Source organism: Ursus arctos, unplaced genomic scaffold (genome assembly GCF_023065955.2).
Source record: "Ursus arctos isolate Adak ecotype North America unplaced genomic scaffold, UrsArc2.0 scaffold_27, whole genome shotgun sequence".
Taxonomy (NCBI): domain Eukaryota; kingdom Metazoa; phylum Chordata; class Mammalia; order Carnivora; family Ursidae; genus Ursus; species Ursus arctos.
The window spans coordinates 37,422,526-37,449,791 of NW_026622952.1; the positions used below are offsets into that span (position 1 = coordinate 37,422,526).

General features: G+C 39.7%; 1 protein-coding gene across 1 annotated transcript; it reads right to left on the reverse strand.

Annotated features, from left to right (window-relative positions):
- Positions 1-27,266, reverse strand: MTNR1A (melatonin receptor 1A). The gene is made up of 2 exons (XM_026508649.2): positions 27,041-27,266; positions 1-869 (listed from the first exon to the last, which is right to left on the reverse strand). The coding sequence occupies exons 1-2, from the start codon at positions 27,264-27,266 to the stop codon at positions 1-3; spliced, it is 1,095 nt and encodes a 364-aa protein (XP_026364434.1).

The following is a 27,266-nucleotide window of genomic DNA, read 5'->3' on the forward strand; positions in this document are numbered from 1 at the left end:
TTAAACAGAGTCCACTTTTATTAGGTTATTGTTGGGCATTAATGGAGAGGGTTTGCACTTAACCCTATGTGCTGCATCATTCGAACTATCCGCAAAGAACATTCTGGCTGTACACAGTGAGACTATAATCCTTCTGTATTCCTTTCTGAAATTTTGGTTCAGTAGTCCATATATAATTGCATTGAGGCAGCTGTTGAAATATGCCATATAGTAACTGGCCACAAATAGCCACTCTGGGATCCTGGGCCCCATGCTGGCAGGGTCTGAAGCCACAGCGAGACCAATGAAGTTGAGAGGAGCCCAGCAAATGGCAAAAAGGACAAAAACCACAAACATGGTGACAAAATTCCTGAAGTCCTGTGGTTTCATTTTGGGTTTATTGTCAGGTTTCACCCTCCGTCTGACCTGAAGAACCAGGATCCATATTCTTAGGTAACAGAAGATGACTATGGTGATAGGAACGATGAAATGGAAAACCACTACGGCTGTGGTGTATGCTGAGCTGATAGTCTGTGCAAAGGTGCAGGAGTAGATCCTTGGGTCATACTGCAGGGTTCCGGTACGCAAGTTGGGCATGACTGCCGCGAGTGTCAGCGTCCATATCAGGAGCACGTAGCAGAGGGAATTCTTGTTACTGTATAGCTTGTCGTACTTGAGACTGTGGCAGATGTAGCAGTAGCGGTTAATGGCGATTCCAGTGATATTGAATATGGAGCCAATGACACTGAGGCCCATCAGGAAAGCGCTGATTTGGCAGTGCAGATAGCCCAGATTCCATCCGTTGTGAACGATAGATGTCAGCACCAAGGGGTATGGGTAAACAGCCACCACCAGGTCCGCGACTGCAAGGCTCACCACAAATAGATTTCCTAAAAGAGAGAGGTTTAGGAAGTACAGGTTATTGCCAGTTTTCTATGGATTGCACTGGTTTTCTTTCAGAGTTTTTTATTTGTTTGGTTTTTGTTTTTGTTTTTTTTAAGAGCTGTTTGTGCAACTCCGTTAACCTGGTATCACAGCGACTGCCATATTATAACTGAAATGGAGGCCATTTTCATCAGGAAGCAAGCCCACTGTTGCCCTTGTCAAATCAATGCCACACTGTTCGCAAATTCCCACATTCCTAAAACAAGGCATATTCCATGTTCAAAACTCTTGTTTTTCGAATTATTTGGTTGCTGTCCTTGGACAGCAGTGAATCTTTGACCCACAGTACAATAGTTCAGAGAAAAGGGGTTTTTTCATCAACTGTCTGGGTTAGAATATTGGCTTCACCCCTTCCTGGCTGCCTAACTGGGGCAAGTTATATTATCTCACCAAATGTCAATTTCCTCTTCTGTAAGATGGACATAATGACAGTACCCTCTTCATAAGGCTGCGATGAGGACAGGTTGAGGCAGTCCGTGTCAAATGCTGAATAGTATCTGTCGTATAAGTGCTCAGTTAATGTTGGTATTCTACAAAACTCTCACCTCCATCCCAAGGAGAAGGTAGAAATACTTCTAGATTTCATAAAGAACCTAAGGTATAAAGATTAAACCCTAAATATTTTCTATGTTAATATAATAACACAGTTGAAAGTATAAAAACAAGGAACTCTAGCTGAATTTTGTAAGATACTCTGCAAGTATGTCCTTTACTTTTGTAGTTCATTTGCCTTTGTTTCTGACTATTCCTTTGGCCTTCAACGGCTCTTTTCTCTAATTTTTAAAATGCTACCCACTTTCCCAAATCCACCATTAATGGAAATGCCCCAGGCTTTTAATTATTTGCCCAACTACATGGAAGACCTTCCTGTTTTGCAGGCTTCTAAATCACTTTATACCACATTTAATTTAGATTAAATTGTAATAAATTTCATTCAATAAAACCTTAAGTGCATTTTATAGGTACTGGATAAACAGAAAGGAACAGACAGGGATCCTATGATCCTCAAACTTAGAAAAACAAAATTAAAAGAGAGAGAAAGAAGTATAAGAGTATGTGTAGAAAAAGCGGCAGCAAGGAATGGAGTGAGCTAGGAAGAAGCAGGGAGGACACATTCCAGGAGGAGTGACCGTATATTTTGCCTTTTATTATATTTATTTGTAGACTTAAGTTTCCTCTATTTCTATACCACAGTACCCTAAGAGTGTGTCCCCATTGTAATCAGATCTGGAATAGTAGTTCCCAGTTGAGACTTTTGCTCAAATGCTTGATGGCAGATAGTAAATTGTCATCTCCCAATATCTAAAATAAAACAACTTTTGTATTTGAGGTTCCTGTTTGATTAATTTTACTCCACATTCCTCCAAAAATTGCAAAGAAGTGAAGTAAAAGAGCAGTTGTGGCTAAAAAAAGGGAAGGTTTTGCCATATAGGTAGGAATTTCAGATAAATTGTTGTAAAAACAATTTCTTTGAAAACTGGTAACGTGAGGCCAAATTAAATCAATAAAAACAAATTTATTTGTCCCCACAGAACAATTTCAATCACCAGTGAAATATTTAAATTCCAAAGTGGGCTTTTTTTAAATGAATTTGTAACTCAAAATGTGTAATACTTTAAAACTATGTATAATATATGAAATTCAGCTAGAAATTATCATCGAGGCAGTCCATTTTTACCCAGAACGTCATGATAACAAACTGACATAAATAGATTTATTTTTAAAGAGCTTAAAAATAAGATAATAAACAATGTCATACATTTCTTTCATAGCTTTAATCCCCTGCTCCATTTAGTTTATAGCAAATATGCTTCTTTTTTTGTTCAAGTCTTTACTTAAATCATTGGTTTAGTTTTCTTTGAACTAATCCCCTTTTACAAGTGTCTGGAGAAAAAAAGTTTAGCCATAGACTGTATGCAGGTGTGGCTATCAGGTAGCTCATCTGGAAGCTTTATCATAACTGCTAGGGGCGTGCGTGTGGGGGGGGGTGGAAGAGGAACGATGAGGTAAGAGTAAATAACTTCATCATGATTATACACATTACAAGATCATCTCTTCCATCTCACCTGCGTGTACCTCCAGAGAGATAGCAGTCTGTCCATTTTTACAGACAACCAACACTCCCTACAACCAGCACAGCAGTGCATTCTGAAACGTAAAATAACTTCTGTTCATGGCTAGCAATTCCTTTCCTGTTGGATTTACTTCCAGTCCTTACCATAGAGGAATTATAGACTCCTAGGATGTTGAGATTGAGAGGAATATTAGTGATCATGCAGAATAATTCCTACTTTTTAGAGATGAGGAAAACAGAAATACGGAGTTAAATTGGATGAAGTCATATAATTAATGCAAGACTGCGACAGTGCTGTTTATTTGTTAATGTCACTCAGTGCATTTCCTTAAGAAAGTTCCTGTGGCCAGAAATATGTGAGTGTTGGATATGGGCCCTCTGGCCAGGCAGGCCCTGGCTTAGAGCCTCTTCAGGCATAATTCTGAAAAAGCATGTTTGAATCAGAATAAGGGAAAGGGAAGGCAGTTGGAGGTCTCTCTACTGGTAACAAGAAGAAACACCTGACAGCCTCACAGTGATTAAAGACACAGGCAAACTATAAAATGCTGAGCAAACATTCATTCTGGTGAATAAAACCTTAAATTGTAAGTGAAGTATGGCACAGATATGAATAAAATCAGTTACTAGCCAGCTGAAAAGTTGCCTTTTCTAAACTGCTTCCTTCGGAACTAGTCCTGGGACTTCCCTCTGGGAGTGGCCAAAGCAAGGTGCCATTGCTTTTCTATGTATTTCTCTTCTTCTCACCGCCTTCCTACACCGCAAGCCATTAACTCCATGAGGGCAGTGCCCATCTGAGACGTCTTTCTCCCCCTCCAATAAGACCTGGCATTGAGTTATATCTTTAAACAAAATGCAGAGTGCATTTATATTGTATGGACTAAGCTGAAAGGATGTTTGAATGCAGGGCTCCAGGGTCATGTTCCCCACCAGAGACAAGCTGCGTGAGATGTAAGAGGAGGAAGTGAAGCAATAGTCAGGCTCTCTCCACATTCTGAAGCTCAGCGTGCAGCACCAGGCACCTTGGTGGCTCTGGCTCTTTGACTCCTATTGCTGGCCTGCAGTGATGGGGGTGCTCGCAGCGTGCCCACAGCTCCCACTCCTTCTCTGAGCTCCACCCCAGCTTGGGGAAAGGGAGAGACTGACAGGAATTCAGTTCATCCTCCTGGGTTCCTGTCCTTCCTCCAAGGTTCTCCTTGCTTTCCCTCTTGACATCCATCTTTTCTTCTCGGCTGGCTTATCCGTGGACTTGAGGCTTGTGATGGTTAATTTAATTATGTGTCAACATGACCAGGTCATGGGATGCTCAGAGAGCTGGTTAAACATTACTTCTGGATGTGTCTGTGAGTGTGTTTCCAGAGGAAATTAGCAATTGAATAGGCCTGGTAAAGCCAATGACCTCCTTAGTTTGGGTGGGCATTATCTAATCCATTAGGGGCTTGACTAAAACAAAAAAGTTGAAGGAAAGGGGAACTCACTCTCTCTGCTTGACTACTTGGGCTGGAGTACCAGTCTTCTCAGTCTGTGGACTGTGATTGACACCATAGGTGCTTCTGGTCCTCCGGTCTTTGGACTCAGACCACCAGAACTACACCAGCTTTTCTGGGTCTCCAGCTTGTACGTGGTAGGCTGGGGAACATCTCAGCCTCCATAGTAAAGCGAGCCAATTCTTCATAATAAACATAGTCTATTTTGTGTGTGTGTGTGTGTGTGTGTATGTAAATATGTAGAATATTATTAAATGTTAATATATTAACATACAAATAGAATATACTACTCCCTGAACAGAATATATACTAACATACTAATAGAATATATTCTGTTCTCTCTCTATTCTGTTCTATCTATACGGCTGTATATAGAACATGCTATTCTCTGAATAGAACATAAACTACTGTATTACTAGAATGTAGATCTATTCAGAGTTCTGTTTCTCTGAAGACCCCTGGCTGATACAAGGCCCAGCACCAGACACAGAAGCAAAACCACAACTGAATTTGTTAATCAGCTTCTATAATTGCTCTATTGATTTTGTTTCTCAAATTGATTGAACCCTGACTGATACAGAATTTGGTACTGGAAGTAGACCAAGAACCTAAGGAGGGTTTCTCTGTATTGGTTCTGGGTTACCTGGGTTTGGTTCTCTAAAAACACTAGATTTAAAAGCATTAAAATAAACCTTATTTCTGCTAGTAAAGGGGACACTGGTAGTTCATGGCATGCAGTGGCAAAAAGTTACTTAAATTATCACCTGTACTCACCTTCCAAGGTGAAGAAGAATTGGTGCATCGCCCTCCTACCGCTAAATACACACACGCGTGCACACACACACACACACCCCTAATTTTGACATGCTAAACCAATCCATTTACCAAGTCACGCAAAAAGCAGGCAGTTTTGAGTGGGGCCCAGCACAAGAAAAGACTCGGAAGCTGTTCTGCCGTTTGACTCATCTGATCCAATGGTGTTTTAATTGTTTGTGGCAGATCTGAAAGATATAAGGCTCCATTAGCAGACTTGTAACTACAGACCTTTAGGATTTGGTAACAAATCTTGGCTATCCTTTGCAGACTAGGATTCTCCTTTTGAGAAACAGTTTTTGACTTTGCTACTCAGACTTACCAGCATCTGAAAACTTGGCCATGGACCGACCACCAAGTGATGGTGTGATCTGAAAGATCTCTTACGGACTGCGTGGCGTCTGACCCACTAGATCATAAGGTCGGCCTGCACAGCATCACAGAGAAGTGGTACAGACAAAATCTGTCTCAAGCATGTACCGAGGGCACAAGTAAATTGCAGGAGCAAATGTCACAGATGCCCATGGCCCACATTCCTGCCTCATTGCCCCCTTTTACTCAACCTGCACCTCTGGGCTTATGAAGACTCCCCTTTGGTCAGTTAATAGGGAAAAAAAAAACAAACAACTTCTGGCATGCTTTACAGATGGGTTTTCCTGAGAGGCTGGTGCTGCCCAAAATTGGATGTTGTAGCACTACTGGCCAAATCCAGGGACAAGGATGAAGGAAAATCCTCCTAGTGCAAAGAACTTTGAACAGAACTTCAAACTGGGTGTTCTTTTGGCATGGAAGGAGAGATGGTCACAGGTGCATGTTTACATTGATTCATGGGCAGTGGCTAATGGTATAGCTAGACAGTCGAAGGTTAGAAGGAACAGGTTTAGAAAACTGGTAACACGGGAATCTGGAGAAGATTCTAAGAATGGGCACTGAGTGTGGAAGATACTTGTGTCCTCTACAAACACTCACCAAAAAGCAACCTTGGCAGAAGAGGATTTGTTTTTGTTTTGTTTTGTTCTTTTAGCAGAAGAGGATCTTAATGACACAACCTGTGGACATTAATCTTTCCTTGGTCACCACTGTCCCTGACCAATAAACTCACAAAGTTATCATGCAGAAGAAATAGGAGTTACTAATGGGCCCAGCCACATAGACTCCTACTCATGAAAATGATCTGGTTATAGCCACTGCTGTCCTGCTGAATGCCCAACCTGTCAACAACAGGGACCAACACTGATATGACACCATTCCCCAAGAATATCAGCCAGACAATGGTGGTAGATTGATTCCATTGGACCACTTCCATCATCAAAGGGGGAGTACTTTGTTCTCAATGGAATAGAAGCATATTCTGGATATGAATTTGCCTCTCCCACCCTTAATTATTCACCAATCTGACATCCATAGAATTACAAGGTGCCTTTGTCTTTGTTTATGGTAAAAACTTTCCTTTTGACTGAGGAACTCAGTTTATAGCCAGTGAAGCAAGGCATTGTGGTAGAATGGCTTATGAGGGTTTAGTTCAGCAACAGCTGAATGAGCATAGGGTAGGGTTCCGTATGGTGGAGTATGTGTTATAAATCAAGGACTGGATTCATAGGTCAGAAAATCAAGGGAGTAAATGGTCATTTTTTCTCATAATTATCCTAGTGACACCCTAGCAAAACATTTGCTTCCTGTCCCCACAACTTTAGGTTCTGTTGTTCTAAAGTCTTGTTTTCCAAGAGAGGAATGCTCCACCAAGAGACATAAGAGTGGTTTCCTTAAACTGGAAGTTGAGACTGCCACCTGGCTACTTTGGACTCCTCATTCCAAGGAATCCATAGACTAAGACTGGGGTCACTGTCCCAAGTGGAATGATTGATCCTGATTATCAAGGGAAAATTGGGTGGTTACTACACAGTAGGAGCAAGGATGTGTATGTCTGCAATGCAGGAGCTCCCTTCCCTGGAGTGCCTCAGTACTGCCATGCTCTGTGATTAAAGCCAACGGAAAATGAAGCATCCCAGTTCAGGCAGGAATGCCAATGTGCCGGAGCTTTAAGAAGGAAGGTTTGAGTCACCTGGACAGGCAAGAAATCTATCTCCCCATCTAACATTGTACAAATTTGGGGCCTTGAGTTTGTCTTCATCAACATGTTTCTGTGGCTCTATCTATCTTGTTCCTAATTTGGCAGCAGTCAAATCTGTGTGATGATTTCACCTGAGGAGAATTCATTTCCTTGTATGGACTCCCCTCAGAACTCTGGCTGAGGGTGCCCATTTCTATGGCAAGCTGGTCTCTGGATTGTTTCTCTACATCCTGTCTGTGTCCTAGGCCTTGGAGTAGATGCTTCTAATACCCTTTCCAAGTGCCCTCTGCCAGGCTGGTGCCCTTATCCTGAATTTTGATGAGTGTTGGTGCTTCCATTTACTTGCAGCTGCCTCCTCCAGAGAATTGCCCTCAGTTGAGTAGAAAATGAATGACCAATTGACAATGGAGTTCAAAAGGCCAGCCCCTTCACCTCCGGTGGCCACAAGTTTGTGGTTGGATTTATACCCAGAGGCCTCAGCTTGTTGGATCCAGCCAAGTCTAGGCCTTACCTGAGATCCCATCCTTGTTTGACTCTTCCCCTGCCCTAAGCAGCTTCCCTCATCCACTACAGGTTTCTCCTGAGAGATCTCCCTTAGTAAAGCAGGAGTACTGAACCTACCAGCTCCCTCTCAGGTTCTGTTTGTAAGCAACCTAAGGTGGCCTTCCAGCTCTGTGATGAGGTTAGGTGTGTGTGTGTGTGTGTTTAAATTCCAGCACTGTTTCTTTGGGCCCAAGATGTCAGGTATGGGGCAATTTCATACCACCCCATTTCCACAGGAACCAAAGTAACACTGTTGTTCCCAGATGTGAATTAGTAAGCTGAATTCAAAAGTAGAATTGGCATCTCGAGGTTAGGTGGTTTTCTAAAGAAGTCACCCACTTCTTGGAAAACAAAAAGAGGAACTACTTACTATGCTATCTTATAGAAACAAACTAGCCATATTGGGTCAAAGTTTCAGACTTAAATGCTTTTTGGTCTTGCTTTTTAATCTTTTCATCCTTGCTATGCATACACATTCTTCCAAATCAAACCAACATGTGACTCCATCCATGGTTTGCTGGATGAACTAATGTACCCTTAAGTTTCTAAACCCCACTCATACAAAAGTAGAAATTAGTTGCTTTTTTTTGCTCTTATTTGCCAGGATGTTGGTTTTTTCCAACAGGCCAGTATTCATTCCTTCTTTCATTTTAGCCTGGACTTGAACTTGGAAAGCAAGATTAGAGACCCACTGAATTATTGTTCATAATTTTAAAAAATCCTGGGATGCCTGGGTGGCTCAGTTGGTTAAGTGTCTGACTCTTGATTTCAACTCCGCTCATGATCTCAGAGATGTGAGATCAAGCCCTGCATCAAGCCCTCCACAGTGAACATAAAGCCTACTTGGGATTGATTCTCTCTCTCCCTCTTCCTCTGCCTCTCCCCCCACCCGACCCATGCATACTCACTCTCTAAAAAGAAAAAAAAAAAAATAAATAAAACCCTGACTGTACCTGAACTGTGCCCAATATCAAACAGATAAAGACCAGTTTAAATAGGAAAAACTTTGGCTACTCTTGAAAACATTTTTCACGTGTTTTACATAGCAAATCCAGAGGCTCAGAACTAAAAAATAAATTGGCTTGAAGAAGAATCTATTTATTTTGTACATCAAAGCTCACAGGCAATGTCTTACATTCTTAAATTTCAAAGGACTATATTTGAGAAACTTGTCTTTGCAGATTGTTACAGGCAATGAGGACCTTAAGTTTAGAAACAAACACAACTGCATTCAGATCCTGACCATGATACTTGCTAAATGACCTTGGGTAAGTCAGAGCTTCCCAGAGCCTCAGTCTCTTAATATGTAATAAATCAAGATAATAATGACCATGGAGAGGATCTGAGAGAGAGTGCATGGAATACCTTTGGTTTTGGATAAATACTCATTCCTTCTCTTCTGCTGTGGTGGAAACTGGATGTTGTGCTTCACAGAATGCTCCTCCCATGGTCAGATAGCCCCTGCTGTGGCAACATCTCTCTGGGCAAGGACTCCTCCCCTAATCCTTGTCATCTTGTAGAGCTCTCCCTTGGCAAATAAGCTGCCTTCTATCCTCCTGTTCTTCTCGCTATCAGACCTTTCCTCTCCCTTCAAACAATCAAACAAAGTTGTCCCTCTGTTTCCTTCCTACCTATTTTAAAGTCACCTTCCTATAACACCTGGGTTCTACCCACACCGCGTTGCTGAAACTTGCTCTAGTCCAGTTTTCAATCAATTTTTAAAAGTGTGAAATCCTGCCAGAAATTCTTCTCATATTCTAGATCGGGTTACTCTTTTCTCAGAAGAGCGGTTTAGGGGGATGTTTGTAATATGTAAATATCCACATTACAGTCAGATTGATTCGGCCTTTCATCTATAAGCTAAACACAAACTACTGATGTCTATAGGGAGCTTGGGAAGATGGCGGAGTAGGAGGACCCTGAGCTCAACCCGTACCATGTTTACAACTAGATACAATCCACATCCAAGTCAATAAACCAGAGAGCGACCAGAAGACTGGCAGAACAAATTCCATAACTAAATATGGAGAAGTTGCATCTGAAAGGTTTGGAAGGTCAGAAAGGCAGAGAGAGGCTACCTGCAGGAGGGAGGGAGCTGCACGTATGCAGAGGGCAGAGCAATGGGTCCTTGTAACAGGGAGCTCGCATGTAGAAAACTAATCTCCATAGGGTTTGGCCTTAAAACCAGAGGGGCTGAATACCATGAATTTGTAAAACCAGTGAGACTTAGAGCCTGGAGCTTTGAAAGTCAGCTGATTTCTGCACTGGGTGAACCAGGAGGGCAAGTGATAGCCAGGTGGCCACCCTTAAAGTGACAGCAGCCTGCATGGAGAGGCAACATAACAACAGCAGTTTATACAACACTGGGGGCAAACAGGAGACAGATCTGTTCATAACGATTTTGGAGCATGTTGGGGGACTTCTTTGAAAACAAGGGAGCTGGCAGATGCCATTTTCCTCTCCTGCCCCCCAGCACAAATGCAGAGCCACCTACAGGAGGAAGGGCTGCACACACATGTCTAGCTTCAGCACAGGGCTCAAGGCAAATTTTGTGGGTTTTGTTTTTTTTTTTAATTTATTATTTTTTTATAATGTTTTTTTATTATATTATGTTAGTCACCATACAGTACATCCCCGGTTTTCGATGTAAGGCTCGATGATTCATTAGTTGTGTATAACACCCAGTGCACCATGCAATATGTGCCCTCCTTACTACCCATCACCAGCCTATCCCATTCCCCCACCCCCCTCCCCTCTGTAGCCCTCAGTTTGTTTCTCATAGTCCATAGTCTCTCATGTTTCATTCCCCCTTCTGATTACCCCCCCTTTCTTTATCCCTTTCTTCCCCTACTGCTCATTCTAGTTCTTATGTTCCATAGATGAGAGAAATCATATGATAGTTGTCTTTCTCTGCTTGACTTATTTCACTAAGCATTATCTCCTCCAGTGCCGTCCATGTTGTAGCAAATGTTGAGAACTCATTCTTTCTGATTGCTGAGTAATATTCCATTGTATATATGGACCACAACTTCTTAATCCAGTCATCTGTTGCAGGGCATCTCGGCTCCTTCCACGATTTAGCTATTGAACATTGGGGTGCATATGGCCCTTCTCTTTACTACGTCTGTATCTTTGGGGTAAACACCCAGTAGTGCAATGGCTATGAACATTGGGGTGCATATGGCCCTTCTCTTTACTACGTCTGTATCTTTGGGGTAAACACCCAGTAGTGCAATGGCTGGATCATAGGGTAGCTCAATTTTTAACTTTTTAAGGGACCTCCACACTGTTTTCCAGAGTGGCTGTACCAACTTGCATTCCCACCAACAATGTAGGAGGGATCCCCTTTCTCCACATCCTCTCCAACAATTGTTGTTTCTTGCCTTGTCTATTTTTGCCATTCTAACTGGCGTAAGGTGGTATCTCAGTGTGGTTTTGATTTGAATTTCCTTGATGGCTAATGATTTTGAACATTTTTTCATGTGTCTGTTATCAAGGCAAATTTTGTTAAAGCTATGCACATGCCTTACCCCACCACCAGGGCCACAGCTGCCACTGGGTCCAGCTGCTGCTGCATGCCTAGTAGTGCTTTCCCAGCCACCGTTGCACTCCATGCCCAGACACTAGGTGTGTGGCTGCCTCTGCACACCATGCTCCATGTCCATCTGTGCACTCAGCATACATACTCAGCACCACTGTGCTTCAGGGTATCCAGCATAGAACTAGTAGACCACTGCAAATTTTGCTAACGCTGGTGCCCCACTCCCAAGTTCCCTGCAGACATGTACCCTCAGAGCTGGCCTGCCTGAGTCCCACTAATACAACAAGCAAGCATAGCCAACAACAGGCGAAGAGTCAGTGCAGATGACTGCATGGAAAGGAAAAGTGATTCAGACACAATAGGATGTAAGCAACACACATAGGCCACTCTCCTAAAGGGCCAGGTTCTGGTGAACAGGGGACACTGCACTGTAGGGGACTCGAGGACCTCCTCCTCATAAAGTCACTACCTTCAAAAGCAATGACATAGCTTTCTTAACACAAAGAAACAGACACAGAGGGGCAGACAAAATGAGGAAATGTTTACTACAAATAAAAGAACAAGACAAGGCCATGGCCAGAGATATAAGCAAAACAGGTATAAGTAACATGCCTGATAAAGACGTTAAAGCAATGATCAAAAGGGTATTCATTGGACTTGAGAAGAGTGGAAGACATGAATGATACCCTTCTCACAGAGATAAGGAATACCATAACAGAGATAAAGGGCTCAATAAATGGAATGAGAAACATGCCTGATGGAATAAATAGCAGGATGGAAGAAGCAGAAGAACGAATTAGTGACCTAGGAGACACAATAATGGAAATTAGTCAAGCTGAAGGAAAGAGAGAAAAGAATTACACAAAATGAGAATAGAACTATGTAACCCAGTGACTCCACCAGACATAATAACATTCATGTTATACAAGTCCCAGAAGAAGAAGAGAGAGAGATGAGAGCAGAAAATTTATTTGAAGAAACAGCAGCTATAAATTTCCCTACTCTGGGGAAGGAAACAGATATCCAGATCCAGGAGGCACAGAGAACTCCCATCAAAATCAACAAAAGCAGGGGCACCTGGCTGACTCAATGAGATGAGAAGGCAACTCTTGATATCTGGGTTGTAAGTTTGAGTCCCATGTTTGGTGTAGAGATTATTTAAAAATAAAATCTTTATTAAAAAATCAACAAAAGCAGACAGACAGCAAGACATTTTGATTAAATTTGCAAAATATAATGATAAAGTCTTAAAAGCGGCAAAAGAAAACATTAACTTATATTAACTTATTTACTTATGAGGAAAACCCATAAGGCTAGCAGGAGATTTCTCAACAGAAACTTGGCAAGTCTGAAGGGAGTGGCATGATCTATTCAAAGTGCTGAATGGGAAAAATCTGCAGCTAGAAATCCTCTGTCCAGCAAAGTTATCATTCAGAATAGAAGGAGAGATAGTTTCCCAAACAAAAACTTCATGACCACTGAACCAGCCCTGCAGGAAGTATTAAAGGGAACTCTTTGAATGGAAAGGAGAGACCCCAAATAACAATGTGAAGGTAGGAAACACAATAGCGGTAAAAAGGAATATTTCTGTAAAAAATCGGTCAAAAAAACTTAACAATAACCTATACCTAGAATGTGGGGAGGAGAGGAGAAAAGAGAAAGTTCAAACTTAAATGGCCATCAACTTAATACAGACTGCTATACGCAGAGCAGGTTATATACAATCCTAATGGTAACCATGTATCAGAAACCACTAATAAATATGCAAAGAATGAAGAGAAAGAAATCCAAGTATATCATTAAAGAAAATCAGCAAAACATGAAAGAGAAGAAGACAAGAAAGGAGGGGAGAAAATCTTCAGAAACAACCACAAAACAAGTAATAAGATGGCAATAAATACATATCTATCAATAATTACTTTGCATGTAAATGGACTAAACACTCCTGTCAAAAGACAGAGTGACAGAATGGATAAAAACAACAACAACAACAAAACAATATCCATCTATATGCTGCCTATAGAAGACTCATTATAGACCTAAAGATGCCTGCAGATTGAAATTGAGAGGATAGAGAAATATCTGTCATGCAAATGGATATCAAAAGAAAGAGTAGCAATAATTATACTGGACAAAGTAGACTTTAAAACAAAGACTGTAAAAAGAGAAAAGAAGGATACTATATAATAATAAAGAGGACAGTCCAACAAGAAGATATAACAATTGTAAATATTTATGCATCCAACATAGAAGCACCTAAATACATAAAACAGTTCATGACAGACATACAGGAACTAATCAATAATACAATAATAGTAATGGACTTTAACACCCCACTAACATCAATGGACAGATCATCTAAACAGAGCATCAACACACTGGAACAGATGGATTTAACAGATATACTCAGAACATTTCATCCTAAAACAGCAGAATACACATTCTTTTCAAGTGCACATGGAACGTTCTCCAGAATGGATCATATGTTAGGCCACAAAACTAGCCTCACCAAATTCAAGAAGATCAAAGTCATACCATGTATCTTCTCTGACTACAACGCTATGAAACTAGAAGTCAACCACAAGAGAAAAGTCTGGGTAGACCACAAATACGTAGAGGTTAAATAACATGCTACTAAACAATGAATGGGTAACCAGGAAATAAGAGGAGAAAAAAGGAAGTACATGGAAACAAATGAAAATGAAAACACAATGGTCCAAAAACCTCTGGGATAAGAGCATATGTGGTTTGATGAGGGAAATTTATAGCAACACAAGCCCATCACAAAAAGCAAGAAAAGTCTCCAATAAACAACCCAACCCTGCACCTAAAGGAGTTAGAAAAGAACAAACAAAACCTAAAGCCAGCAGAAGCAGCAGAAGATTAGAGCAGAAATCAAAGATAGAGAAACTATATATATATATATATTTAAACAGATCAATGAAACCAAAAGGTGGTTCTTTGAAAAATCAGTAAAATTGACATACCTCTAGGCAGACTTACCAAGAAAAAAAGAGAAAGTACTCTAATAAAATCACAAATTAGAGAAGAGAAACAACACTACAAAATACAATCATAAGAGGATATTATGAAAAACTATATGCCAATAAATTGGACAACCTGCAAGAAATGAATAAATTCCTAGAAACATATAAACTCCCAAAAGTGAAACAGGAGGAAATAGAAAATTTAAACAGACCAATAACCAGCAAAGAAGTTGAGTTCATAATCAAAAAACTCCCAACAAACAAAAGTCCAGGACCAGACGGCTTCATGGGCACATGCTACCAGACATTCAAAGAACAGTTCATACCTATTCCTAAACTATTCAAAAAAATAGAAGAGGAAGGAAAACTTCCAGCTTCATTCTGTGAGGCCAGCCAGCATTTCCTTGATACCAAAACCAGATAAAGACACCACTAAAAAAGAGAACTACAGGCCAATATCCATGATGTGAACATAGATGCAAAAATTCTCAATGAAATATTAGCAAACCGAATCCAGTAATACATTAAAAAAATCATTCACCACAATCAAGTGGAATTTCTTCCTGGTTGTCAGGGTGGTTCAACACTTACAAATCAAACAATGTGATATATCACATCAACAGGAAAAAGGATAAGAACCATATGAGCATTTCGTTAGATGCAGAAAAAAACACTTGGGAAAGTACATCCATTTATGATTAAAAAAAAACAAAGTAGGCTTAGAGGGACTATACCTTAGCATAATAAAGTCCATCTATGAAAAACCCACAGCTGACATCATCCTTAATGGGGAAAATGTGAGAGCTTTTCCCCCTAAGGTCAGGAGCAAGACAAGGATGTCCACTCTCATCACTGTTATTCAACATAGTACTGGAAGTCCCAACCACGGCAATCAGACAACAAAAAGAAAGAAAAGGAATCCAAATTGGTAAGGAACGAGTAAAACATTCACTAAAGATGACATGATACTCTATACAGAAAATCCTAAAGATTCCACCAAAAAACTGCTAGAACTGATAAACTAATTCAGTAAAGCCTCAGTATACAAAATCAATGTGCAGAAACTGGTTGTATTTCTATACACCAATACTGAAGCAGCAGAAAGAGAAATTAAGAAAATAATCCCATTGATAATTACACCCAAAATCGTAAGATACCTAGGAATAAACCTGACCAAAGAGGTCAAAGACCTGTACTCTGAAAACTATAAAATGCTGTTGAAAGACACTGAAGACGACACAAAGAAATGGAAAGACATTCCATGCTCCTGGATGGGAAGAACAAACATTGTTAAAATGTCTGTACTACCCAAAGCAATCTGCACATTTCATGCAATTCCTATCAAAATAACAACAGCATTTTTCACAGAACTAGAACAAACAATCCCAACATTTGTATGGAACCACAAAGGACCCCAAATAGCAAAAGCAATCTTGAGAAAGCAAAGCAAAGCTAGAGGCATCACAGTTTCAGGCTTCAAGTTATATTACAAAGCTGTATTCATCAAAACAGTATGGTACTGGCACAAAGTAGGCCCAGATCAATAGAATAAGCCAAATTTTAAAATTAGAGTGAATTAACTAGCGTTTGTCTCACCACAGAATTCTGTTCCAGGCTCCAAAATTATCCTAGACCTGGCACAGAGGAGACATCCAACAGTCATTAAAAAAAGGGGGGGGGGGATGAATGAATACATGAAGGTTAGAAGCACACTATCCTTTTCGAGATCACATAAGAAGAGAGTTTTATATTTTGGAATGGGTTAAGAAAATTATAAAAGAGGAGATACTAGTTACTGATTAAAATATTTATCATCTTCCATTTAATAACTATGTGAGAAAATTTTAAAATTTAAGTTAGGCTGGTTCTCAAACCTCCAACTGGTATTTTTCCAGGCTGTATCACTTTCTTCAAAAGATAAGGAGCCAGGGTCTTATTTGCCAATAGCTATGCTTTGTCTCCGTTATTGACAATATTTTGAAGTTCTCTCCTTGATTCTGCCCCATTGGTGAAGTAGCTTTCATATTTCCCTGTTTATTACGTATTCTTTCATCCTGATGTTAATACTAACATCTTTTATTTAGGTATTTTTAATTTGAATTTTAGCTACACTACAGATAACTTTTTAAATTATTTTAAAATTCTTTTCATTTTTAACTGAAGTATAGTTGACAGTATTAGTTTCAGGGGCACCACATAGGGATTCAGCATTCACGTGTATCACAAAATGCTCACCGTGAGGAGCGCAGTTACCGTCTGTCAGGCAGTATCTTTTAAAACATCTGTGAGTACTTCAGGCTTCAGCTGCCATCTACCAACCAAGTTCCAAATTTCTCCTGAAACATTTTTCTGCTATATAAACATGTTTGTAGTCTTATACCTTTGTATGCCATGTCTTATTTTTATTTTATTTTAAAATAAAAGAATTTTACGGGCCTTGATTGAAACTAATCTCTTTGATAGTAGGATCCATGTTTTACACAAGCTTAGTACATTGTCTTGTATTTTGGCAAGCCAACAAGTATTTGCTGACAATTTATATTCCATCTTACACTGTAGCCATGCAATAAATATTTGTTTAAATGAATATTCAATCCAGTAAGCTCCAGAAGCACTCCAAGATCAGAGCAGGTAAACATCCTTTTAAGCCAGAAGCTCCACAACTCAAATTCAACCTAAGTAGCCTGAAAAATATTCAGCACCAAGATTTATTTGTTTTTCTTTTTCTTTTTCTTTCTTCTAAGACTAATGCCTTCAATGGGATTGCCAAAAGTGGATAGCTCTGTAGAAGACTAAATCTTAGAGCACCTCAACCAGAAAATCCAGAATTTTATTCCCCAATTGTAGCATCATTGAATTTCACTGAAATTTCTTGAGATGTCACATAGAGCAGTCATGTGTCAGGTCAGCTTGGTTAGCCAACCTATTTGAAAGATGAAAAACTTAGGATGCTGATTAAGGAAGCATCTTTAGACTTTTTAGGAGAGTGGATGGGATTCGTGCTACCATGCAGAGTTCTGAGCATGAACAACTTCTTTAAAAGCAATTAATTGGGGCACCTCAGTGGCTTAGTCAGTTGAGTGTCTGATTCTTGATTTCAGTTCAGGTCATGATCTCAGAGTCCTGGGATCGAGCTTGAGATTCTCCCTCTCCCTCTGCCCCTCCCCCTGCCAGCCTATCTCTCAAAATAAATAAATCTTAAAAAAAACAAAAAAACAAAAGCCGTTAATTGCCTCTGCTAGCCGAGAAAATCCTGAGTGCGTGTATTTCATTTTTAGAAAATAGGGCATTTCCATCAGCCAGGCAACTTAAAACTCTAATTAGAGACCTCAGTATTCACCTCAAATATTCCCATTATCATTTTTTAAGGATACTAATGAAGAATGAGCAGAACAAGGTCCAAAGACTTTATAGAGATTTAAAATGACTTCCAAAACGTATATTTTTCAAAACGTATTTTTTTTCCAATGGAAATATAGTTGACACACAATGTTACATTAGTTTCTGGCGTACGATATAGTGATTCAACAACTGTATATGTGACGCTGTGCTCATTGCAAGTGTAGCTCCCGTCTCTCCCCATACACTATTACAGGACCTTTGACTACACTATGCTGTACCTTTCATTCCCATGGTTTATTCATTCCATAACTGGACTCCTGTACCTCCCATGCACCTTACCCATTTTGCCCCCCCCCCCCCAAATCCCTCTCCTCTCTGCCAGCTACCAGTTCCCTGTATTTATGGGTCATATTCTGTTTTGTTTTGATTTTGGGTTTTTTTTTTTTTAGATTCCACATTTAAGTGAAATCATATGGTATTTGTCTCTAACTTATTTCACTTAGCATAATATCCCCTAGGTCCACTCATGTTATCACAATTGGCAAAGATCTCATTCTTTTTTATGATTAATATTGCATTGTGTGTGTGTGTGTGTGTGTGTGTGTATGTATCCAGATATACTACATATTCTTTATCCGTGCATTTGTTGAGGGACGCTTAGGTTGTTTCCACATCTCAGCTATTGTAAATAATGCTGCAATTAATATGGGACATATATTTTTTGGGTTGGTGTTTTTGTTTCCTTTGGATAAATACCAAGAAGTGGAATTGCTGGATTATATGATAGCTCTATTTTTAATTTTTTGAGGAACCTCCATACTGTTTTCCACAGTGTCTGCACCAATTTACATTCCCACCAGCAGTGCACAAGGATTCCCTTTTCTCCACATCCTTGCCAACACTTGTTATTTCTTCTTTTTGATAATAGCCATCATAACAGGTGTGAGGTGATATCTCGTGGTTTAGATTTGCATTTTCCTGGTGGTTAGTGATGTTGAGAATCTTCTCATGTGTCTGTTGGCCATCTGTATGTCTTTGTGGAAAAATGTGTATTCAGATCTTCTGTCCGTTTTTTATTCAGATTGGTTTTTTGATGTTGAGGTGTGTAAGTTCTTTATATATTTTGGTTATTAACTCCTTTTCAGATGTATCATCTGCAAATAACTTCTCCCATTTGGTAGGTTGACTTTTAGTTTTGTTGATGGTTTCCTTCTCTGTGCGAAAACTTTTTATTTTGATATAGTCCCAATAGTTTATTTTTGTTTTTGTTTCCTTTGCCTGAGAAGACATTCCTTGAAAAATGTTACAGTGGCCAATGTCACAGAAATGACTGCCTGTGTTCTCATCTAAGACTTTTATGGTTTCGGGTCTCATATTTAGGTCTTGAGTCCATTTTGAGTTTATTTTTTATGTATGGTGTAAGAAGATGGTCCAGTTTTATTCTTTTGCATGTAGCTCTCCAGTTTTTCCAGCACCATTTATTGAAGAGACTGTCTTTTCTCCACTGTATATTCTTGCCTCCTGTCATAAATTAATTGATCATATAAGTGTAGGCTTATTTCTGGGCTCTCTATTCTGTTCCATTTATAAATGTGTCTGTTTTTGTGTCAGTACCATACTGTTTTGATTATTACAGCTATATATTATATCTTGAGGTCTGAGATTGTGATACCTCTAGCTTTGTTCTTCTTTCTCAAGATATCTTTGGCTTCTCGGGGCCTTTTGTGGTCCATACAAATTTTTGGATTATTTATTCTGGTCCTGTGAAAAATACTATGGTGTTTTGATAAGGATTGCATTGAATCTGTACATTCGCCTGGGTAGTATGGACATCTTAATAATATGAATTCTTCTAGTCCATGAACATGGCATATCTTTCCATTTGTATCATCTTCAATTTATTTAATCAGTATTTTTTTTAAGATTTTATTTATTTATTTGACAGAGAGAGAAACAGCCAGCGAGAGGGGGAACACGGGGAGTGGGAGAGGAAGAAGCAGGCTCCCAGAGGAGGAGCCCAATGTGGGGCTTGATCCCAGGACTCTGGGATCAGGACCTGAGCCGAAGGCAGACACTTAACGACTGAGCCACCCAGGCGCCCCTATTTAATCAGTATTTTTCAGTTTTTGAAGTACAGATCTTTCATCTCCTTGGTTAAGTTTATTCCCACATATTTATTCTTTTTGGTGCAGTTGTAAATGGAATTGTCTTCAATTCAGATATTTTCAGATATTTTTCAAATCAGATACTTTTAAAAACAGAGCCATCAGATGTTAGTAAGAACTAAATGCAGGAGGTTTAATTTAGGACTTTTAACTTTGGTTAACTTTCAGAATTGCCAAGAGAAAAATGATTGTGAAAAGCTCCATCTTATCTGTGATTAATTTAATGCTAAAAACTGCTACTTTCTTATGAGATGAAGAGCTAGAGGAGCCAAAGATCAGATGCAGATTTAGTCACGCAGACCCCCCAAATCAGTGATGTATTTAGGAGTCTTAATCCACTGTTGTAAGGTTTCCAAGCAATTCTGAGGATTGCTTTGGCAAATTTGGATATAATTTAGAGTTCGATAATAATATACTACACAGATCAGAAAAAAAGTCATGAAACTTTAAACAGTGGCTAAGAATGCAAGGGGGAAAAAATCAATAAAATGTCTTTAAAAATAAAAAATTGCCTTGAATCAATCATTTCAAATCTCATGAAGACCTATAGGAGGAAAATGTCAACAGTATTGATAAGAACTCTATCAAATTGAGGATTATATTAAACATTGACTTTGTTAGCTTGAAATCATTTTCCAAGTCTGCACGAACAGGTCATAACTTTTTGAATGGTAACATACTTGTCTGAGAAAGTTTATTGTAGCTTCCAGAGCTGATGTATTTTAAATTAGAGAACAGCTTTGGATATGGAAATAATCAGCCTCTCAAGCGTTGGATATTGAAACAGTCAAAATCTCGGTACTACTTGCTGTGGAGAGAAAATGTTTATTATGAAAGGGAAAATAGTGACATCGGAGAATTTGTGTAATTTCCATAATGCTGCAAAAGAGATTTAGATCCTAAATCTTTAGTTTCTGACTGATTTCACTTCTTATTGTTCATATTGTCCACTTACTTAAAAAATACATTAAAAAAAATAAAAATAACAAAAACTAATTATAGAATATATACTAATAATAACATAATAATACCATTATTTCTATAGTATTTTGCAACTTCAAAGTGATTGGTAGATGGATGGGGGATGGATGGGCAGAATCTAAATCTACCCTCCTAGCAACCCTGTGAGAGAAGTACCCACTGGATAGATGGAGAAACTAAGGCTTAGAGAGATTGAGTAATAGACCCCACACATAGTACAAATAAAGGTACTGCAGGTGTAAAAGACTCAGCCTGGGTCTGATTTTTAATACCTGTGTTCCTTCCACGGTCATACTGGGTGGGTTCCTAGAATAAGAAATACTGATCATTTATTTGTGAATTTGGGGTTTTAGTTTTGTTATCTACCTGAGGAGATTTTATAAGGACAAATAAAACAAAATGTGGGAAAGTGCTTTTAAAACTGAGAATCTCTCTATGTGCATAAATACAAAGTATTAGACATTCCAAACAAGAAGTTGTTTTTCTACTTTATCTACAGAAATCAGATCAAAATAGCTGTCTGTGAAAAGTGAACCACAAACTACAATTTCACTAATTTCCTATTTTAGTTTTCTCAAGCTTGAAAAATGTTTCAAACACAAATCAATAAATTTTTAAAATAAAATTGTAGGATTGAAAAAATAAATTCCTTTCATAATTGGGGTTAGCTTGATAAGGGTGCTGTAAGATACTCATAATTTTAAGTGGAAATATTCACCAAAAGATGACCAGTGGCTTTTGCAAAATTAGTTATGGACCAGAACAATTAAAAAAAAAAAAGACTTAAATTTTTATCACGAAAGGTTAAGATTTTCAATTAAGACAGCAGAGCAGATTATTGAGGAATACTGTCTGTTTTAATTGCCCATGTCCTGGAAGTTAGACCTTTGTTACAGTTTTGTTTACATTGTATCTGATGTCCATGGATATTAAGTGAATCGCAGGAAAGCATCACTTACAGTAAGAAGAGACTATTGGATGCAAAATGAATCTTTATAAAGAAAGATTTCCGAAAGGATAAACTGCCTCAGTAGTGTTGTCCAAAATGCATTTTCTTTTTCTTTTGGGATTTGGGCAATTGGTTCATATACAGATATTTTATTACGTTTTATGTTTTTGGCTTTAACGATCTCACAGAACACTGGTTTTTAGATCACCAGTAAATCACGTAACTGGCCACCTTTAGGACCTCAGTGGAGACATCGTGAATTGATTTTGCAGGAGACATTGTCTGATTCTTTATTTCATAATGTGGTGAAGGGCTTATCTTCCATCCCCTTTTAAACACCTGAGTGAGAGTGACGTGCTCGCTAGTGTGAACCCCCGTTCTTGAGATGTGTGTTATCACAAACCGAATGGCCGGCTGGCTGCCAGTTGAGGCTGTTGCTCCAGAGTGGTTACATTTTGAAGGGGTCACTGCAGGCCTAGAAGAGCCCATCTGACTACAGGAATGCTCCCCGAGGAGGACTCTTCACTCACACACACAGCACGTCAGCTCATCATCAGTGTCCCTGGCTCATCCCACCCAAACTCACAAGAACCTGCCTAAGTCCCAGAGGACCAACCTATTGTTTCTGTGTAGTTGGTTACTTCATTCTCTTCCAAGAAGGGAGAACTATATGGGAAATTTCTGAAACTTGTGTACATTTCCTGGGACATAAAACAGGGAAACCAGATGTCCTGCAGAGGTCTTTTTCTCTAGCATATATGAGACAAGTGATCCAGATAGTTTAGGACAGTGAGGCACACTTTCATGAGGACACTGTTTCCTAGGTCTGTGACGTCTGTCATCACTGTAAGTGTCTGTGTCATTATACCCACAGTTCTTATTGCCAGTCCGTTTCATTGCGTTCTAATCTCTAATTTCATAGTGTAATAATCATGTAGACAAAAGGATACCAGCATCAAAAGGGACTCCAGGTTTTGTCCAACCCCATCATTTTACTGATGTGGAAACAGTCCAGGGAGATGATGATTTATCTGCAATTGTAAAATCCATTCAGTAAAGACCTGGAGTGCAGTTCTGGATCCATTCTCTCTCCAAGCTCCTCCCACACTTCCGTGTAGGATCTAATATGTTTGTCCCCAACACAAGAGCACTCGACTGTGAGCAAATGCATATATTTATACTTCTTTCCCTCCATCTCTGATGCTAAGCCCACCTCTATAATCGTGTCTTGCCCCTAAGTTCTGTCCTGACATTTCTAAGTTAGGAAAGGAAGCTTCCACCTGTTCCTTCCACACCACACTTCCCCATTCTCACAGGATTCCAAAGGGGTCAGAACCTAGATCAAGGCAGCTTGATTTCAGGAGCTCATGAATGTCAGCTGACCCAGCAATTCTGAGTATTATTTCAGCCATATTGTTGTGGGCCAGCACTGAAGCCAAATATTGTATCATATCTTCTTCTAAGACATTTATAAGTGAACTTCTAGAATATAATATTTGTAAGCTTAGCACTCTCTTTTTTTGCTGATGCGCAACAGACACAATTAGGAAACAGATACACATGTGACCTCTACTAAGAGATCAAATCTAATGATGGTGATTAAAAGGTATTGAAGAACAGGGAGTAAGAAACAATGGGAAAGAAGAAAGAAGGAAAAGGAAGAGAAGAAAAGAGCAAAGAGAAAATGAAAGCCAGGATACAGTGAACAGAATGGCCAAGGGCTCAATCAAGGTAGCTATGAAGACATTCACTGGGACCTAGCCTGGAGTACTGGTGAACTGATGGTGAGAGTGGCCATGGGTCCTGGAGAAGGCAGTGAGCCTCAGGCTTCAGTGTCTGAGCAGTGGCTACAGAGAAAGAAAGAGCCAAGTTCAGTACAGACAACCATCTGCTTGCAGATAGTAAAAGAGAAAAATGGACACTGGTAGTTTCCAGTGCTTCTAGTTCAAGTTGTTTCATTTCTCAGAAGTATGGTCACATGTGCACACATAAGGAAAAATTCATTATAAGCAGGGTCTTTGTTTTGCGCACTTGGCTGTGTGTGTTATGCCTCAATTTAGAAGCAGTCTTTTTTCAGTAGGCATGCAGGCCTGAGACCGGAAGCATCTTAGAAATGGCCCTGGGGCATCCCAGGTTGAAACTCAGATCTCTGAGGCCCTAAGTCCATGTTCTCTCCATACTCTTTGCAGCCTCTCTGAGTAGAAATGCAGGATGGAGAGAGAGAACACTCAGCATAGGCCTGAAAGGAAACAAGTGCAGGCACCCTTGCATCCAACAAGAGCTGCACTCGAGCATGTAACACAGCGCTGGCACTCTGGTCTTACAGTCAATCTGGGGAACTTTTTATTTTTTTTTTACTATATTAAGAGTCTACCCCACTGTGTACCAGATTTTAAAATAATAACTACTTTAGATAGGCATCTTTCTAAAATCTTACGGCCCTGTCTTCTTAAACAGAACACACCGTATGTGACCGGACCGCTCCTTGAGTGCTCAGGATCACAATTAAGAAATACATTATTGGACTATGAGTTTCAAGAGCAGTTAATGGTGGGCAGAGGTATTTGCTTTACAACTTGCCTCCCAAAGGTTGCGCTTGTTAAGTTTTTCAGACCTGCTTTTGATGAGTCTGTTTCAGCCCATGCTGTTTGCCACATGTGGTGTTCCTTGAACTGTCTCAGTCATCCTCCTCATTGATGACTTATCTGGACACTGGCCTCACTCACTCAGTCTCTAAAAACAAACCAGCTATGGGAGAAAGCCTGTTATTTTTGCTTATTGTCATTTATTGGCTGTATTCTAGATAGGTTCAATGGCCAGATAATTGAATTTTGAATAGGCAAGATACTATTGTACTCTTGCTTTACTTTTTTAGTTTAAGTTCTAGTTAAGCATGGTGTACATAGAGAAAAGTACACAAATCATAGGTCTATAGTTCAATTGTTTTTAACAGATTTCAGTAACAAAAAAAGGTTGTTTGGGAGTTTCTGGGTGGCCCGGTCAGTTAAGCATCTGACTCTTGATTTCAGCTCAGGTCATGATCTCAGAGTCCTGGAATTGAGGCCCGTGTCCAGCCCCACTTCAGGCTCCATGCTCAATAGGGAATCTGCTTGAGATTCTCTCTTCCCCTCTCCTTCGGCCCCTCCCCCCACACACTCCCTGGCTGTCTCTCTAAAATAAACAAATCTTTTTTAAAAATTAAAATTGTTTTTGGGACACCTCTTTCTGACAAATTAATAAAATCTTTAAAAAATTTAAAGTTCTTTTTAACATATCTTTGGTACATATACCTAGAAAAAAAGAGCACATAACATCACCTACTTTGCCCTTTTCAAAGTATGCATCATTTTCCATATGCAAAGTATCTTTTCCCATATATGTGAGGCTAAGAAAATAGATGTTTTCTGTATTTGACATGAGTGTAAAATAGAGGCTTGGATAACTGATTTCTCAGATCACAGAGTAGAGAGCAAGGATATTAATCCTAGTGTTCCAATGCAGGAATCTTCCCATTACTATGCTATGAAATTTACTCAGAAGGAGCAACTATGGTAGCATCAATTCTAGTATCTAAGTGTGGACAGAAGGGAGCAGACATTCTGCCAGCACCTAAGAACCTGGTGGGCCTTCGGAGCCTGTGTCTGCTCTGATTGACCAGTGTCCCTGCGATACAGCTGTGAAACATTTTGAATTTCTTCTCCGGGAAGTCGAATGTCAGTGTGCTCTCTTGAGGGAGGGGGCATAAGGAACCCTACCATTATACCAGATCTCCAAGAGAGCATTCAAAGCTTGGGATGCCTTAGCATTCTTATTTCCTTATCTCATTTCTTCTCTTCTTGCATCTTCTATCCTTAATGCCAACACAATAATGTAACTGAAAGGGAAGGATTGAACAATCATAAGAACTTTTGACAAGCATCCCAAAACTCATTGGAATCAGCTATTTCTCTCCTGTTTCAAATTACTATCCATTCTAGAAACCCTCAAATGGTTTGAATTGGAACAGTGGTACATCTGAATAAAAAGTCCCAATTATACAAATATGAAAGTTCAAAATCTTCCCAAACTAAAGCTCGCTCCAAATCTCCCCATTAGCTACAGAAAGGCATTTTATAGACTGCCCTCTTGAAAAATTGCTTAGCACATGAACAGACTATAAAAGACAAAGTCTTGTGGATGGTGCACTTTTTATAATTCTTTTTCATAAGACAGAAGTAGAATTATTTCAGGCATGTGAATATTTTTTTTAAACGAAAGTTCCTGCAAGATTCCAACTTCCCATGTGCTGCAACCTCCAAAATATCAGCTTCTAAATAAAGAACTAGGCACCTAATCATCTCTTAAAGATCTGAACATCCAGTGTCCTATGGAAAATCATCCCTGGTCTCCCACCCAAGAGAAACCAATTTCAAGTCATTGCTTGGAGGATAAAGCAAGTTTAACTCAAACACAAAATTAGCTTGAGTAGTATATTATATGTATACTCTTTACTGTAACATTTCTGTTTTCAAAATGGAAACTTGTTTAACTTGGAGGAATAATAATCATGTTTAGGAGCCTTGGGAGTCTTTTTAAATTGCACGCTAAAAACTGAAAACTACTCCTGGCAGCAAAACTAAAGTAAAGCTGCTCATTTCACAGGCTCTTTTATTTTCTCCTATTTTAATAAAGTTGGGGGGGGAATTATATGTAAGACCAAGCAATTGATAAGTTCATTGATCTGATTTGGAAGGACTTCTTGAGGAACTTTCTGCAACCTGTGTCTGATGTGTCTTAATCCAATAAACCTCAGAAATTGATCACAGTATAGTGAGGTGGTTTTCCCCTAAAATAAAGAGGACGTGACTCTGGCAAAGTGTTCTAACCCTTAGGGACTTAAGACTCCTTGTTTCATTGTGGGGCGTGAGGAAGAGGGAGAGAAAGGAAAAAAAGAAAAAACACAGTCAGGTTAAAGGAAAAATAAACTGACGGGCTTCTCTGGAAAAAGAACTCAAAGTCCCCGTTTTTTTGTTTTTTTTGTTTTTTTTTTTTTTAAGAAGGAAGTCACTTTTTTTTTTTTTTTTTTTTTAAAGAAAAAGCTAATTGACAGCTGAGGAGGGGGCTGTGTTCTGCAAAGTGGCCGGAAAGGGTGAACATGGGGGGCTGCCCGGCCCCGGGAGCCCCTACCTGCGTTCCTCAGCTTCTTGTTCCGATACACAGACAGGATGACCAGCAGGTTGCCCAGGACGTCCACCACGATGGTGAAGATGAGGATGAAGGCGAGCGTGTAGGCCACCCACGAGGGTCGCAGCCCCGCGCCCTCCCCGCCGCTCGGCGCCCGCTGAGAGGCATTGAGCAGCGCGCTGCCATTGCCCTTCGGGGTCCCGCCCGGCGCGCCCCACGGCCCTGCCAT

Bases quoted from the DNA above. Each gene is read 5' to 3' on its own strand.
- MTNR1A (XM_026508649.2), bottom strand. From the start codon at position 27,266: ATGGCAGGGCCGTGGGGCGCGCCGGGCGGGACCCCGAAGGGCAATGGC. The intron at 870-27,040 runs GTAGGGGCTCCC...TCTCTCTTTTAG, and splicing joins CAAGAAGCTGAGGAACGCAG to GAAATCTATTTGTGGTGAGC.